Below are 18044 nucleotides of genomic sequence, written 5' to 3'. Positions count from 1 at the left end.
TTTAAAACTAATTCATATTGTATTGGAGGTAGACATTATAGTGGTACTAATAACATAAGAGGTTTTATTACTTCAAAATGTACTAAAATGTTAAAGGTTAATTTTGTTAAGTGTAAGAGAAATAAGTCAATGACTGTTAGTGATGCAACAATAGAAGCAGAGGGATTGAAAAATTTCTATAAAATTGTTGGTAGGGCTACAGTTAACTTTGGAAAGAAGGTTGCCAATAATCCAGTAAGAGCATTAGAAATAGCAAGTAAAATAGGAAGTGCAGCTGCATCTAGAAACCCTAGAACTGCTTTATCAGCCACACCTGATTTAATTAAATTTGCAGCTACTGGTGAAGGTATAAAGGTAGTACAAAAAGGAAGAGGGTTATACTTAGGTACTGAGAAGAGATAATTATTTGATTATGATTATGATTATACTATATTTATATTTATGTTTATGATTATGATTATATTATATTTATGATTATGATTATGATTTTGATTACATTTATATTATGTTTATGATTATCGATCTGCGAAGCAGGTTCCCTGATCGGTGAAACCGCTTCGCGGAAAAATATCAGTACTAAAATTTTTTTACTATACATACTTTTAATACTAAACACCAATAACTTTAGTTTAAAAAAATACTCAGTTTGATTTTCTTGTTCTTCTTATAATCCTCATATACCTTAACTAATTCATTATACTCATCATTATCTATTTTTTTTATCATTCATTGATTTAGTATACAGTCTATTAAACATATCACTAAACTGTTTACTTAAAATATACATTTGTGAATACTTTATAATTTTATTTCTAATTTTAGTATTAATTGTTTTTGATAATGAACCACAAACAGTTGCTGTAGCAAAAGCTGTTGGTATAGAATAAAGTAATCTTATACCTGTCAATGCAACTGATGTTGATGTTGCAGTTGTTGCTATAGATGATAATACTATTTCTGTTATCTCTGCTACGTTAATATAATACTTATATCTACTTAACTTCTTATTATAGTTATTAGTTTCAGTTTCATAATAATTTCTAATATCTTTTATAATGTTAATATTGTTGTTAATTTTATTATTAGCTTGGATTTTTTCATTTATGTATTGTTCATTAGCGGTTGACAAGTTGGGATATAGTAATTTTTCACTCGCTGCTGTTGGGTTAGTCATAGTTTCGGTTATTTTAATTAGTAAAAATTCTTTCTATTTCTTTCGTTATATCTTCTTGTTAAAAACCAGAATGCATCTCAAGTCTTGCTTGTTCTTTATTATCAACTAACGTACTTCGTAAAAGTATAGCAATTATATATTGTACTATTGTCCTTTTATTCTTTAAAAGGGCTTCATCTATAAAAGAATTAGTCTTTTTATTAACTTCTTTAAATTCTTTTAGCCCAGTGGTAAACATTTCATCTAGTTGTATGTTGGTGATATTCTAATTAAACTTATTATTATCATTCTCTAGTTTTAATTGATTATATTTGGAGATAGTATCAGCAGCAACTTTATTACAAAACTTAACAGTACTTCTGACTTCATTTGCTGATTCAATAAACTCATTAATTAGTTCATCATTAACTCGTGTTTCATTTAGTTGTAATGTTTAAGTTGTAACGTTATCAAAGTCACCCGTTCTTAGTTCAGCTATGTTTCTACTTAAAATGTCTATTTTATTAGAAGAGGATAATAAGTTTTTATCACAATACTCTTTATTAACAACATCTTTTTCATCTATCGGAGGATGTACATTTGTAATTTTATAGGTATCCTTCATATCAATATTATCATTATCTTCTAGGAATAACCCACGAGCCCTACTTAGTGTTAAGATGTTTGTTGATGTTGATGTTGATCCGAGAAGCGGGTTCCCCGATTGATGTTTAGCTTGATTGAATCTTTTTCTTGTCATCTTTGTATTTGTTTACAGAAATTACAGAATTATACATAATGATTCCAATATCTTATTATTAGATTCAAAGTCAAACTCGGATTTTAATAGTTCCTGTTCATATTATTTACCTTCTATTACCTCTCCATTAATATCTTCTATTTTATATGTTGGTGTTTGTGTTTATAGAACTTCATTAACTTTAAGCAACTCTAGTTTAATATTCCTAAAAATGAATGAGCATTTAACGTTATCAGGGTTACTGGAAGCATCAACCGGTGTCATATTAATTGTTGAATGAATGTTATTGTTATATGTTACAACAGCATCATTTATTATATTTACCCAATTACCATCACCATTTATGAACATAGGTTTATTTATTATATGTAATAATGTTCTATTGAATCTCTCTATAAACACAGCCTTTAAATCACTATAAGTAGAATATAGTTTTGTTTCATATTCTTTAAGTAAAGATTTAAATGTTTTATTGTAAAGCTCACTACCTCTATCTACCCATAACTTTTCTGGTTTTCTTCTTTCACTTAGTACTATTTTAAAACCATTAGTTATAGATAAACAAGATTTATTCTCCAATGGAATAGCCCATGCATATTTTGTGAATATATCTATAACAGTTAATATGAACCTATAATTTTTATTGTATTTACTTAGAGATGACTTATCAATTAAATCAGCTGACCATGTTTCATCTTTATATAATGGTATTATTCTTTCTCTTCTAAACTTTGTTGTTTGAGGGCTAAATACTTCTTTAGCTAGTTGTTGTCGTTGTTGTTATTCCATCATTAACTCTTTACCATATTTTAAAAACAAAATTATCTAATTGTTCTTGATTAATATTATTCATAGATAATTGTTGCTTAGATATATCTAGATTTTCATCATATAATCCATCATGACCAGTTTTTGTTTCTAGTATTAGTAATTCTAGTATCTCTACTAAATTATTTGGGTCCACATAGTGGTGGTAACTTGGGGAACCAAGAGCAGAGCCCCTTTGTTGGTTGGCTTTGCCAAGACCACTAGCTTCTATTTGTTTATCAGTCTCATAATCGGTGTAACCGCTTCGCGGATCAGTCTCATAAGCAGTTTCTTCTTCTACTATTCCTTGTTCACAATCACTAGTATCACGACGATATATTTCATCTTCGCTGGAAGTTGGTATTGATATAACACGAGAAGTGGGTTCACCGATACTAGAAAACATTCTTCTTATAAGTTTTGATCTATTACTTTTAGTATCTCCTCTTTGTTTATAGCCAATATCCCTTAGAAATTGTTTTATTTTAATATTTCATCACCTTTTATATCTCTTTCGGTTCCATCTTTATTAGTAGTAAATATAGAAAACCCTTAGAAAAATCATAGACTTTACCTTTTATTTTTATACCATCGGGGACTAGAGATACATCTACATCAATTGTTTTAAAATTGTTTGCATATGGATCAGCTGATATTAATTGGAATTGTTTATTTGTTTGTTTACCCGTTAGTAATAAAATATCAATCATATCATTGTCTACGGCAAAAGTTTGCCCTCTATCGTCTTTTAATATTGTGTGTGGATCGGGTGTGGGTGTTAAGAGGGCGGCCCGTTCATCAAGAAAGCTGTTTTGTTGATGGTGTCCTAGTCTCTTTAAAATATTAGTGTTACTGTCTAACGCAGCCAAAATTTTGTTTTGAAGAGCTTGCATTGTTTCAACGTTTGTATTTAAAGTTTTAGTTAGAGGATCAAATAACTCTTCTATTTCATCATAATATTCTTGTTGTTTTAAGTTATCTTCTAATCTATTCTTTTTGTTTTGTTTTTCTAGATTGTTTAATTTTATGAGTATTTCTAGTTTAGTCATTTTATAACAATAATTATCATAGTTCATTATATAATCTAATAGCGGCTTCAATAAATTTTCTATCATCATTAATTGTTAATTCTTTAATAAACTTATTATAATTTGTTATAGCTTTACTTCAATATTATATTTCTTTGCATATTCTAAGAATCTTCCTTTTGTATGATGAATCCTATATCTATGGAGATATGTGCATAACCTACAACAGAAATGTTTTAATCTATACTGAGAGATGTGTTTATTTACTTTACATATTCTGCATACTAAATATTCATTGGGATTATTAAAGTGCACTTGCAAATGATTATGTCTGTCTCTATATGTTATAATCTTATTACATACAAAACAATGGAATGGTTTACTTTGACACTCATCGCAACTCCAACATCAAACTTTATTTTTACATTTATCACATTTGGTACTAATCATTTTTATAGTACTGAAAAGGTATATAAATAATATTGTTTCAAAATTTGGCATATAAAAATGAGTCAACAAGATTTTACCGGTTACATTCATTCCACGAGTGAACAAGCTCAATCTCATGGACAGTCCAATTAGGAAGTGAGCGAGCTCAATTTGGAAGTGGACAAGTTCAATCTGGAAGTGAGAAAGCTCAATCTAGTTCTACTAGCATGGCGGTCCAAATGTTAAAAAATAAAAACAAATCAAGGGAAGAAATCAAACCAGTAGATAAGGAAAGACAAAAGATAGAATTAGAAAAATCTTTAGAATAAATCAGAAGGTTTAATTGTGTAAATGAAGAAACAAAGGAGTCGTATGATAAACAGGATGCAAAATTAAAACAAAGAGAAGAAGATATGCGTGAGTCATTGCGAAAGGCTGAAGCAAAATACTTTCCAGATTTAGATCAATCTAAAGACTTAGATCAATCTAATGACTTAGATCAATCTAAAGATTCAGATTTAGACTCAGATTCATCTGATGATTTTGTCTATGTCCAAAAGCCTAAAACAAATAAGATTAGATGTGAAGAATGTGACGAAGAGATAACTCGAAAGAATTATAGCAGACACATTCAATCACTTAAACATAAAAAGAATGAGCGATTATATAATAGAAATAAAATTATTGAGAGTGCTAATGAGGATGGAATAAAAGTTACTAATGAAGATATAGAACAAAAGTTGGATGAGCAGTATCCTGAACTAGATGGAATAAAGTTTTGTGATAGTTGTGATATGGATCTTGATAATACTACTGCTTATGATAATCATGTGACAACATTAAAACATAGGACTAATGTAAGATTGGTTAATGGGAAAATAGTAAAAAACGGGAGTAAGTTGGATTGTGCGACATGTAAGACAAGTCTGAGTCAATATAGTGTGGATCAACATTTAAAAACAAAGATTCATATGAATAATGTTAATCTACGAAGCGGTTTCACCGATGGTAAAGATCTGCGAAGCAGTTTAACTGATAAGGATATAGATAAGGATATAACTAAGGATAATATGGTCGATGGATATTGCAATATATGTAATAATAGATGTAACAATAAAAATGAACACAATGAATCAGATGAACATAAGGAAAATGTTAATCAGAAAAAAATTGTTGATGGGAAGTGGCGAGATAAAGTTAATGAGTTAGGATTAGATCATAACATGAAGCATTATCAAATAATAATAACTAGTAGTAATTATGAAGACCCTAAATTTTTAAATATACTGGAGTCATTGCATAACATATATCCCCATGTTAAATTTAACACCTTTGATGTAGTTAAGTATACAAAACCTACAGATGATAAGTTAGAAGAAAACGATTTCACCTTTAGGTTAATGACTAGGCAATATAATGGTGCACATGACTTGTATTTATTGAATGGCGAACTTGAGTCGAGAATGCCGGAGCAAGAGATGAATCAATCTGGATGGAGCATGCAACGATTTGTTAAAAGGACAATGTATATTCACAGGTTTTATCCAAGTGGTGGATGTGATACTGAGTTACCATTCACGTCTAGATATAAACTTAATATACATAATACCGATAATAATTGTTTGCTATGGTGTCTTATTGCCTATCTACCTCCTGCATCATGTGATCCAAATATAGTTAGTAAATATAATAAACCTGAATATAATAATGAGATAAAATTACCAAATGGGGTTATACCTCCATATGATTATTATCACTTAAAGAAAATACAAGAACTAAATAAAGATAAAATATTATTTAATGTGTTTAATCTAAATAAAAATAAACCTTAGCTTGGAGAACTTGGATGAAGACATGGTTTGAGATCATGATCATTTAAATGGTAAATTCAGAGGATATGCTCACAATAAATGTAATCTCCAAGCTAAGAATAATTTTGTACCAATGTATGCTTTTAATTCTTCTAATTATGATAATCACCTATTTATAACTAGACTAGCAAAGAAGATTAGACTTAAAGTATTAACTAAAACTGATGAGAATTATATTAGTATTGATATGGGTTATGCCAAATCTTTAGATATGTTTAGGTTCTTCCATCCACTTAGCTTAGATGCTATAAGTAAGACATTGAGTATTGAAGAATGTATAACATTAAAAAAAATTGGCTTAGAAAGACGTAAAGTTATATTCCCATATGAATGGTTTGATAGTATAGATAAACTACATGAAACAACATTACCACCTAAGGAAGCATTCTTTTCTAAGTTGAAAGAAAGTGGTATTACAGATAAAGAATATAAGCAAGCAGTTTATTTTTGGAAAGATACTAAATGTGAGACAAAACTAAATGTGAGACTAAAAGGATTATGTGATGTTATATCTTAAAACAGATGTATTGTTATCAGCTGATGTATTTGAGAAATTTAGAGCTATGTGTTTAGAAATTTATGAAATAGATCCATGCTACACGTATTCTACTCCTGGGTTAACCTGGTTGAGTAGGTTAAAAAATACTAATGTTAGACTTAAGTTTTATAAAGAAATTACAGTTAGTATTTATGATACAATACAACATGGTATTAGAGGTGGTTTAGCTTCAGTATTAGGTGATTGTCATGTAAAATGTAACAATAAGGAAATAGATCCTGAGTATACAGGGAAAGAGAATTATCTAAAATGTTTAGACTTCAACTCATTATATGCTTCTGCTATGGTTCAAGCTTTACCTAATGGTGAGATCAAAGTATGTGAAGAATTGGGCTACACTAGATCTAGCTCTAACACAGGTTATATCTAAACCATTGATATTAAGTATAGTGATGAGTTGAAACAGAAAACAAATAAGTATCCATTCTTCCCTGAGAAAACAAAAGCATGTGTAGATCAGTTGACAGATTATCAAAATGTAAATAAAAAGAAAGGATATAAACCTAATGAGAAGTTAATGCTAAAATTAGCAGATAAGGTAGATTATATAATAGACGGAGAGATGTTAGATCGGTATTTAGATATGGTTTGAAATTAGAAGATATTACAATTAAGCAAAAGTTAGAATATAGTAAGAGAGAATGGTAAAAGCCCTATATTGAGTTTAATATTCGGAAATGAAAAGAAGCTAAAGCTAAAGATGATAAATTTGGAGATGTATTCTTTAAACTGATGAATAATGCCTTCTATGGAAAAACAATAGAGAATGTATATAATAGACAAGATATAGAGTTAGTTAATGATGTAGATAGGTATATAAAATTAGTAGAAAATATTAGTTTTAAATATGCTCTGGAATTCGATAATGAATTAGTAGCTGTACATAAAACTCGAGGTAATGTAAAATTAGATAAGTTTGATTATATAGGTTTTGTTTTATTAGAAAAAGCTAAGCTATATTTGATTACTTTGAAAAAGAATTAGATTGTAGTTATCATTCAACAGATACAGATAGTATATTTAAAAACATAAATGTTCCTTTAGATAGTAATATAGAAACTGAAATGATTAAGATAAAAGATTTTTGACATAATAATGAGTTAGGTAAGATGAAGGATGAATTAGCTAATGATACTATTATAGAAGCATGTTTCCTTAACGCGAAAGCATATTGTTACAATACTGTTAAAAGAGAAGAAGAGAAAAAGTTAAAAGGTGTAACTAAATCCACTATAAAAAAAATAGATTACAATTGAAGATTTACCAATGCTATATATGAAGGTAAAACTAAGTATGTAACTAATTATACTATTGATAGTAATAAACATCATTTAGAAACTAAAGAACAATATAAAATAGCTATTGATCCATTTGATGATAAAGGTATTAGAGATAGTAATGGTGAATTTAGGTTTTACAATTAATTTTTATAAAATAATAGCAAAAGTTAAAACTTATAAAAGAGTTAAGCTGGTTTTTTATTCAAGCTATCCACAAAGTGGTTACAACAATTTTCGCAAGTTGGTTTTACGTGCTTTTTACACGGTCTCTCTAGTTTTATACAAGTATCAGGGATACGTTCACTGGAGTCAGTGAGGATAGAACCCGAAATATCCGTCTGATAATGGACATTAACCAGCTTAACTCTGTACTAGTGGATTGCACCAAGGGAGACAAAAAATGATAGATTTAAAATATAAAAGAAGTGAATATAGAGTAGTGGATATATAAATGGAATTAGAGTAATGTGTATATGGGTACCGTCTCGCTGGCCCTATGCTGCGGAGGTACCCAAATACACATTACTGGAAAGTAGAAGAACTAAAACAACTGAAAAAAAGAACAATTTTAAGACATAATGCTGAGATTAATTTTTTTTACAACTGTTTGGTTTTTGCCTCTCAGTTTTAATATCTAAAATTTCTAGAAGAACAAATTATGCTCATCAAAAACGAGTTTCATAATTGTCGTTTTGATAGCTTTGCGTAGCTTTTGACCATATGTTTTCCCGAAAAATATTAGCTTTTCTGTTCTCAACGAGAAGGATTGGTTGGAAAGCATTGTGGCAAATAAGAAGTTTAATTTGAACACAATTTCAAATACAATAGCAAATCATCAATTCATTTTCTAAAAAACTCCAATAAATTCCTATGTTTCGAATAAATGAATAAAACAGCGTTGTCAATAATTAACCTTGTATGTTTTTATTGGCTTCAGCGCAGTAAAAAAAGCAGAATATCACATTTTGTTGCAAAAGTCACATTTTGTAAAAAAAATATATCTGTTATTTCATTCTAACAGAACAAAAAGTAAATCAGTCGGTCTTAGAAAGAGATCAAATGGATGAAATACAGATGAAATAAAGATTGTGGAAATAGAAATCGAGTAAAAAGCATTAAAATTGTTAAAATTTGTGGTTGCTACATTTCTAACATCTGTAAAAGTTTCTTTCCCAACGCTAATTCATAGGCTCCTTCACTTGATCTTATTTTCTATTTCCACAATCTTTATTTTATTTGTATTTCATCCATTTGATCTCTTTCTAAGACCGACTGATTTACTTTTTGAATTTTTGCTCTGTTAAAACGAAATACCAGATACATATTTTTATACAAAATGGGACTCTTTCAACAAAATGTGATATTCTGCTTTTTTTACTGCGCTGAAGCCAATAAAAACATACAAGGTTAATTATTGACAACGCTGTTTTATTCATTTATTTGAAACATAGGAATTTATTGGAGTTTTTTAGAAAATGAATTGATGATTTGCTATTGTTTTTGAAACTGTGTTCAAATTAAACTTTTTATTTGCTTCAATGCTTTCCAACCAATTCTTCTCGTTGAGAACAGAAGAGCTAATATTTTTAGGAAAACATATGGTCAAAAGTACTGAAAGTGCCCAGCTCTTTTTTTTAAAAAATTGAGACTCAATTTCTTTCATCATTGTGTTACTCTGCGTTTAAGCACTGACGTTGAATTGTGCGAGTTGCTCGAAAATCAAAGTCTAAAATTACTGAGACACCGCGTTAAAACGTTAAAATTTAGATATTTACAATCAGTTTTGTACTGGTTTTTTAAAATCGAATGGCTAATAATTTAATTTAAGGTATTTTTAAGCACACAAGTCTGTTTCACAAAAATAATGACCTCTAATTGTTCAATAATTAAGTTTATTTTTTCATTATTTATAATCTCTAAAAAATTTCTTACCTACTTAGCACACAAACATCTGCCCCATTTTTTTAATACTCTCGGATTGACTTGATTAGGCCAAACAAGTGTGGTGATGTTCTTTCACAATTTTTTTTTTAAATTGAAGATAAGAGTCTTGTTTGAAATCTCTCGAAGGGTCAATGAATTTTTTTGTGGGTGGCCCTGCGATGAGTTCTTGAATAGCTTTAAAGACATTAAAATGGTTTTGATAATTTTAATATAAGAAAATTAGCAACATTGATTTATAATTTGCCATTTGTTTTGTAAGTGCAAGTTTTTGTGAAAAGTATTGTATTTTCTTAGGTTTTTTGTTTTTATTTTTAAGAGCCAATGAATTTTTTTTTCGATGAAATGGGTAACTTGATAGTCTGTACAGACATCTATTTGGTTGCGAAGATATTAGCAGCTCAAATTTCAGAAAATTTATTATAAATTGCAGTTTTTTCGTTTTGTTAGAAAATCTCTGTCATATCATGAAAGTTGTAACCCCCTATGGGCAAACAAAACTTTTTTGGGGCATAAGAGCATAAAAAATGGTAACTGAATTGTCTTTATAAGTTGCCGTTTTTCCATAAATTACCGTAATAAAAATTGTCGTTTTTCCATTTTTTTTTCAAAAAAAATGTCAATATATTTTGTTTCGTACCATAGGGACCAATAAAATTTATTGAGACATAGAAATGCTTAAATTAGTAGTTTCAGGAGAAAACGATTTGGCTCTGCAGTTATTAGTGTGACGAATTTCAGCCAAAGTTCAAAAGGAAATTTTTGTCAAAATTTTTTGGGTTTTTTGAGTTTATGGATTCTTGAAGGCCAATCAAACTTTTATTGGCTTGAGGATAAATTTTTGGGTAGACTGTTGAACATGTGAAGTGGCTTTGAAAATATTTAGATTGAAAAGTTGAGCAACTGTGAAGAAACTTGCAGTTTTCTTTCAAGTTTTATTGATTTTTTTTTGAGTTTTAGATCTATAGAGGAAATTGAAACCTTTCTAGGGCTCGCAGATGAGTTATACGATAGTTTCTGGATTTAAAAAATGTTTTGAAGATATCATTGTTAGGAATTGTAGCTAATTTTGAATATTTTTTCAGGGTTTTTAATATTTATAATCATTTTCAAGTTTTTGAATTTTTTAGGAAAAACTTTTAGAGACAAAAAACGTGCGCTCGGGTTAATGGATATAAATAAATGGATATTTATAGGTTTTCAGGATTTTAGCATGAAGATTTTCAGCAATATCAATATTTTTCTGTTAATCTAATTTTGTGAGACTGTTTGGCTGGTATTATTCAGTTGGTCTGCCGTTCTGGTTTACAATTGTTAGTTTTTCAATCAACTCTTTGGTTCAGGTATTTCGCTATAGTTCTTCAATTGTTTTGTTGTGCTGCAATAAATTGTTGCTCCCAAAAGAAAATTTGGAGCCCAACGAAATGGATCAATTGATCTTTTTTATGAGATTCTGAAATCAGGAGTGCACAGGAACGTCATAGTGGGAGAAACAAGTTCCGGAGGTTGGTGGCAGAGCAAATCAGCGCTGAATCACTCTGGAGACGTTCTGTTTTTTAGGCTGCCCAGTACTCTGGTCATGTCACAATTTACCATGGCCAGTCTTGATTTGGAGTAAAATTTAGTTCATGAAAAATAAATTGTTCAGCTTCACTACTGCCAACAACGTTTGCTTTATATGCGAGTCGAACTTCCGCGTGGGTACTTATGACACTTAATTTTTGTAGCATGTCGTAACTACTAAGCTAAATGGGCTTTGTTGTAATTGCCTACAGACGAGCTTAGATAAAAAGAGTGTGTATACTACTATAGTAGATACCAGTTATAAGCTACAAAATTTTGACATTATTCTGCTCAGATTTAATTTTGGGGTATATGAGCAAATTTTAGACTATACAGGATAGATTCAACCTGGGTTAACTGTATGACCTCAATATAATAATAATGAAGAAATACTGCACATAAAGATATTTAAAGTTTTCTGGAGATGCAATGTTTCAGAACTGAATTAAGATTTTACTCTCGGAATGTACTGGTTCAGCGCTGAAATGCTCTGAGACTCAATCCCGGGTTAGACAGAAAGAAGCAAATTTGGTAAATATGTTTATTTTTTTTTCGTTTTTTGTTTTGTTTTACATCAGTTGAAGTATTTAAATCACAGGTTTTATCATATCTGCTCTCGTTTTTATTATGATGGAAAACAAAAAAGTTACAAGTTCGGAAAGTTAATAACTGTTATTGATGCAGTAAAATGGGTTAAAGCTAGTGATTTTTTGTTCAATTTAATGGCAAAAATTTTGGGTTCGAATTGAAGTAATATCAATTTTAATGTAACCGAACATTTTGTGTTCTGCTTCACGAAATCCTTTATGACTTATTCAACCCACCACAGACATCCGCCAACTACCTTGTTTCCAATTGATGTTTTCTTTGTTGTAAAAAGTGTTCGAACTCGATTTTTTTTCTTGATGCGGGGCGTTTTGATGAATAAATGAGGTATTAAGAAGTTTTGCTTGCGAAAAAAATTGCCGATGAAAGGAGCACCTTATGCATTCTGGCGTGAAATACATGAAAATTTCAACAACTTACTGCATTTCAAACGTTTCGCCTGCTTTGTTTTGCAGTTTATATGGTTTTATTTCAGCATTGTCTTCGCGTTGACAGAAGGCTTCATGGAATCATTGGAGTTTGCAATTTGAAAAAAATTTTCGAATTTTCAAAATTGAAAAACTAATGCATTTTCCTCAAAAACTAGTGAAAAACTCATTCGTTTCTACTAGCTTTTTGTGCTGAGCGCTACTGCGTGCCTACAAAAATGAAATTCACTTTTTTTGTTTTTTGAGAGATTAAAATTGTTTGTTTTTATAGGGAATAAGGAAATAATTAAGTCCTGAAAATTGTATCCAGAAAACCTTTCCTCCAAAAATGTGGTTCACCTTCTATCTAATTGATGGAATCACTTGTTCAAATTGCTTAGAATATCTTTGATATCACAAAACTTTTTCCATTTTGATTCGATATTTATCACTTCTGAAAATTAAGGGACAACAATAACTTTTTTTAAAAAAATCCATTTAACGTTTCGTCGTGGTCTATTTTTTGCCTTCAATGCGCTGAAAATTTCAAGCTTGTTTTTTTTTATTATTTCCTTATTTTACACGTTGTCGTTTGTTTTAGTTTCGGGATTGATAGCCCTATCGTGTCCTCCAATGTTAATGCTGGAACATTCTGTTTGCCGTTTTTTTACATTATTGTTCAAATTGGCAAGCAACGGTTTTCATTAAAGTTGCAATTGATGCTCGTCTGATTAGAAAAGTATCATCTTCAGGCTGTTGAGTGTTAATCTCCTGTGTTATTGAAACAAAATCTGGGCAAATGAGATCTAGAGTTTTTACATTTCCGGATGAATCAAAATTGACGTATTTGTAAAGTAAATGAAAATACCTTTCTTCGGAGTATCAACTTGAAATGTTTCAGACAAGAGTCCAGATTCGGCGACAACATGAGCGTGTCCTTGGCCATTTCTTATTTCACAGTAGCCGTTGTCAAAGCCTTAACGCAGTGTTTAAGTCACAGAGCGCGCACGTGAACAACAAACAAGCACGAAATACGTACCCGGGTCGAGGAATTATTTCAAAAACACGTTAGCTAAGTTGACATGAAAACTTCGCCGTGTATTTTTCTCGGAAGAAATTTTAGATAGATTTGATGTGAAAGTGGTTAAAGCAAGCGCAGAGAATTAATTTATCATCACACAGCTAGATCATGCGCATGATTTTCGCTTTCCAGCGCATTCCTCTTGTTTTTTTTTTCAAAGAAATATTTAGTTGATTGCAATCACCACGTTTTTACATTAATTTGCGATGGAAACCACTAAGATCGACCCGAGTAGCAGCTAAAAGCTGTATTCAGAAAAACAATCACAATATTGTTCCAAGATCGTCAACAAACTCAGTGAATTGAAACTTGATACATCTTGATAAGAAGCATGCTAAATCATGGTAAATCATGCCAAAATCTCAACTTGGTATTTACTATGAAAGATATCAAGATTCGAGAGTGGGCTTTGAGTTCACAGGAGAATTTTGTTTTGTTTTCTTGGAACGAGATAAATCGAACAGCAATTGGATCCGAAATGATGAAAAGTGCTATCAAGATTTTGTCAAGACCTGTCACGAAATTTACTTGGTTTATCTTGACAAGATCTTACCAAGATCTTATCAAGATTTGCCATGAAATGTTGACATTTCAAGTTCTCGGCAAGATGTTTCAAGATGTTGCAAGAGATATTCAAGATCATGTATGTCTTATCAAGGTGTATCAAGTTTCGATTCACTGGGAAATGGCGTCATCGCCGATGTCGATACAGAAAGCACGAAGCAACATCAAATACAGCACCGAAAAGTAAAGCAGCAGAAAGCAGCAAAACATTCAACTCAAACAAGCAGCCAGAAGGTACCAGATAGAAAAGATATCCCTATTTAAGTATTTGAGATTGTAAAAATTTAAAATAATTATAACATATTTAAGTGAATTCCGATAACCTTTCGTGTTAGATTTTTATTTAATAAATAGATTATGTTATTGAAAATAGATTAATGTATTATAATCTTATAATTTACGTGTGAAAAAAAAGTATCATTGCATGAAGTATTTATATTGTTCATTATAAATAATATGTAATTTAAAGTTTAAATGAGCCTTTCACATTATTTATATCTTTTTAGTGCTAATTTTTGATGAAGAGTTCGCCGCCTATAAGAGCGGTGTGATAATTTTGCTTGAAGAAATTGTGTGAAGCGGCTGATCTTTGACCACTGTCAACTGCTTGCCTCCGTAGAACATGGTCATTTGTAATGTAATAGACCCTTAAAATGCTACCCACATATGTACCTGAAATATCTAACTGCAAATTTTACTACGCTCTAAAACTTGCTCGTATCAGATCACATAAAAAATCGTGTGTTGGCACACAAATTTTTGAGAAAAAATGTCATATTGCGTGATTTTTCATGTAAAATTTCATTAATTTCTTGGGTTGGGCATCAGGAATTGTCGTACGTTTTTCATGAAATTTCATGTGATTTTTTATTTTTATAAAAAAACCGTAATTATCCGCATGTTCTTTTTCTCTCAAAAAATCGTGTCGTTATTCATCGCACGAGAAATAAGAATTAGTGTGTAACGTATAAAAACATTTCTGCCACAAAATTCAAATCGTTCGCGTAGTAAAAGGTCAAACAACTCTAACTTATCCATCCTAGAAACATGCTGCTCGGTTTGACCACTGTCAAAAACTGAAACAAAAAGTACCATAAGATTACAATTAGGGTTTCCATGTAAAATAATTGTCTTGTTTTTGTTGAAAAGATAACAACAGAGGTTAGCACGTCGAAAACTGATCAATAAAGCTTTAAAAAACATTTAATTGAAAAACTTTGCTGTAATAGATGCTTAAAATAACAACCCTGTTGGGACGAAAACTTGGGACAAAATCCTGTTGGGACAAAAAATGCCCAAGCACATATTCTAGAAAAACTTTAATAGGATGTGTTCACACATAATGTTTCAACTTTTCTCAGCTGATAGTCAGTAATCTTCAGCCATTTTTTCACAATTTCAGCTCACTAGAAAAGTTTCTGGGGCAAAACAGTGATGTTTCGCTGTAGATTTTCAATTAAATCCATAAATCAAGAAACACTTTCATTCTTTTCGAACTTCAGTCAAAAGTACCGGAGACAGCAATACTTTCTCAAAGGCGAACAAAACATTAAGATAAAACGTTCCTGTTCAAGTAGAGAAGTTCGTACTCATCAAATAATATAAGAATAATGAAAAAGGTCAAAATGGGAAAACAAAGAAATAACGTTTCGGCTTTTAATGCATCTTGATATTAAAGTGATATTCTCTTTTGAAATTTTTGGCAGATTAAATTGATTTTCAACAACCTAATAAGCCGTTGCCCAAATGCGTCTAATTGAAAATAAAGCAAAGTTTTCAGTCTAACTTTGAATCCCACTAACAATTTGCTATAAAACCAATGTTGGTCATCAAATTCAAAAAATTCTCTCAGTCGCAGCATTGATGAATTTGGTTTCCGATCATCTTTTATTATTAACTTCATTGCTGAATCTGACTGCCGATCTTCTCTTGCGTTGACTAAATAATGAAAAAAAAAACGGTGAAAGACGTTCAACACATAGCTCTGTCGCGTTCAGAATGAAAGCAAATTGATTCGGTTTTCTGTCGCTCTTTTCCAAATTAGTTAAAAATCATTCATTATGTCTCCCTTTTTTAATTTAACCAAATAAAGCTGTTCCTTATTTTAAAAATAATTCTTTTTTAAAAATTTCATACAATGTATGGTATCTTGTTTGGCGAATCTCGCCTGGCAGATTACTACGCTAAAACAATAGCGTACGCAATCGCGCCGTCAGAAACTCACAAACGCACTCCGCTTGCTGTAGAGCCTTTTCGAGAGAAGCTCACATCAGACCCTCCACAAAAAAGAAAAATCAAGAAATTTGAAATTGAATTGGAAATTTCCACTTTTACCGAAAAAAAACAATCTTTCTCGTCAACCAGCTTGGACCACAGCCCAAGCAACTTCATCTTGCTGTGGAGCCCGAAAAATGCGAAGAAACAATTTTACGAGGATCTAATCAGTCTGAATTTGAAAGAAATGCCCGCAATGTACATTTTGCATAATATTGGCAAAATAGATGCCAGTGACTAATTGAAGTTGGAATAATATGTGGTGGCAAACCATGGAACAAGACAAACAGTCTCTTACAAATATCTTAGTATTGAAACACAAAAAAGACGAGTTTTCAGCAGTGGACACTTGTACGACCAAAAAACTTCCTACAAAACGTAAAATGTTCTGCTGGACGCAAAACAACCAACTTCATCAAAGTCTCCATTCGCGCCCGGAACATAATAATCGATGGCAACTTTTTTCTCGTTGCCACATAAATGAAGAGCGAATCAATGAACAAATGGGACCCAAAACTGGACAAAAGGTCTCCTAAAACGTCAAAAAAGATACATTTTTTCAAGATGCCTATCGCTAATATGCAGGACAGTCAAATGCCGAAAGAGCTAATAAAAGAGATAGTTGATCTGCAGCTGTCACAAGCTGTCCAGTATTCACGTACTTACCTACGTAGGCTAGCAGAGTAGTACGAACCTTAACAGACAAATTGTGGACACTCTATTATCTCGAATTTCTTGCCCACCATAAAAATATCGGCGGTAAAAAAATGTCTGGATTGAGCACTGAGAAAACTTCGTGATTGTGCAGAAAATTATCAGATCGTGGAATCAGTAGAATTACAAAAAGGCGTGTTAATGAAATGGGGACAGATTCAACATTCCTAAACAGTTAAATTCTAGCAAGACAAAATCTACGGTTCAATTTTTCTCCAATTATAGCGTTTCTGACATCAATATGGTTTTGGTGGTAAATTAGCACCCAAAAGCTGAAATATAAAATATGGCTCCAAAATTAAAAGAATTGTTGATTTAGCCTTTCTAATCATTTTGAGAGCCGCATTTTATTTTTAATCAATCGAAATGTCCTAAGTTTTCTGAATTATGTCCTAGTTCCAAAAACTGTGACGTTAACAGATCTCTAAAGAATCAACGAAAAAAATCAAGTAATATTCAATTCTTGTTTTCTCAGATATTTGAGGATCCCACAAAAGTCGTTGTACTTGATAGCCAAGAGTTATTCAATAACCGTTGCCATGCTGTTACTTAAACCCTACCTTTTCATCATCATCATTATCGGGGCTTTTCAGTCCGGGTTGACCATTACCGCCACAACTGTCACAAATAAGAGCTCTCCATTGCGGCCGGTGCAAATCAGTTTCTTTGTCAGTGATCAACCACTCTTCATTCCACTTTTTGCGAGAAATCCTTGAGGGCTTGAGGTGTTGATTCAGTTTTTCACGCACGATGCTTCTCCAGGTGGTTTTTACACCACCGGGAGGCCGCTTCCAAAGAGGACCACTTGAAAAACTTAAGAGTGACTGTCCTTAGGCATCCTAAGAACGCGACTGAGCCACCTTAAGTGTCTACGTTTGATGGAGATGGCGAGGTTGCTGGTAACTGGGGGGTCTCCAAGAGTTCTTCGCCGTTACCTCTTGTCGAATCTCATCAGACTTTTCAGCTCTGAGGCGCGGAGCGGCTAGGTTTCGCAGGAGTAGAGAAGC

The 18044-nt window shown here is 31.4% G+C and overlaps 1 protein-coding gene across 5 annotated transcripts in view; it reads left to right on the top strand.

Annotated features, from left to right (window-relative positions):
* The window catches only part of LOC142346298 (uncharacterized), a 110864-nt gene extending 96345 nt beyond the window's left edge, over positions 1-14519 (top strand). For 2 of the 5 annotated variants that reach the window (XM_075398816.1, XM_075398817.1), the window contains exons 20-22: positions 13306-13447; positions 13741-13782; positions 14154-14519. In XM_075398816.1, coding sequence (XP_075254931.1) covers positions 13306-13417 — 112 coding nt within the window. In that variant the 3' untranslated portion in view covers positions 13418-13447; positions 13741-13782; positions 14154-14519. Of the gene's footprint in view, positions 1-13305; positions 13448-13740; positions 13784-14153 lie in introns of all 5 variants that reach the window. The other 3 variants (XM_075398820.1, XM_075398819.1, XM_075398818.1) reach the window with 3 other exon arrangements.
* The last annotated feature ends 3525 nt before the right edge of the window (positions 14520-18044 follow it).

This window comes from Convolutriloba macropyga, chromosome 9, assembly GCF_964194025.1.
Source record: "Convolutriloba macropyga chromosome 9, txConMacr16.3, whole genome shotgun sequence".
Lineage (NCBI taxonomy): Eukaryota > Metazoa > Xenacoelomorpha > Acoela > Convolutidae > Convolutriloba > Convolutriloba macropyga.
This window is presented reverse-complemented; position numbering and strand designations above follow the sequence as displayed.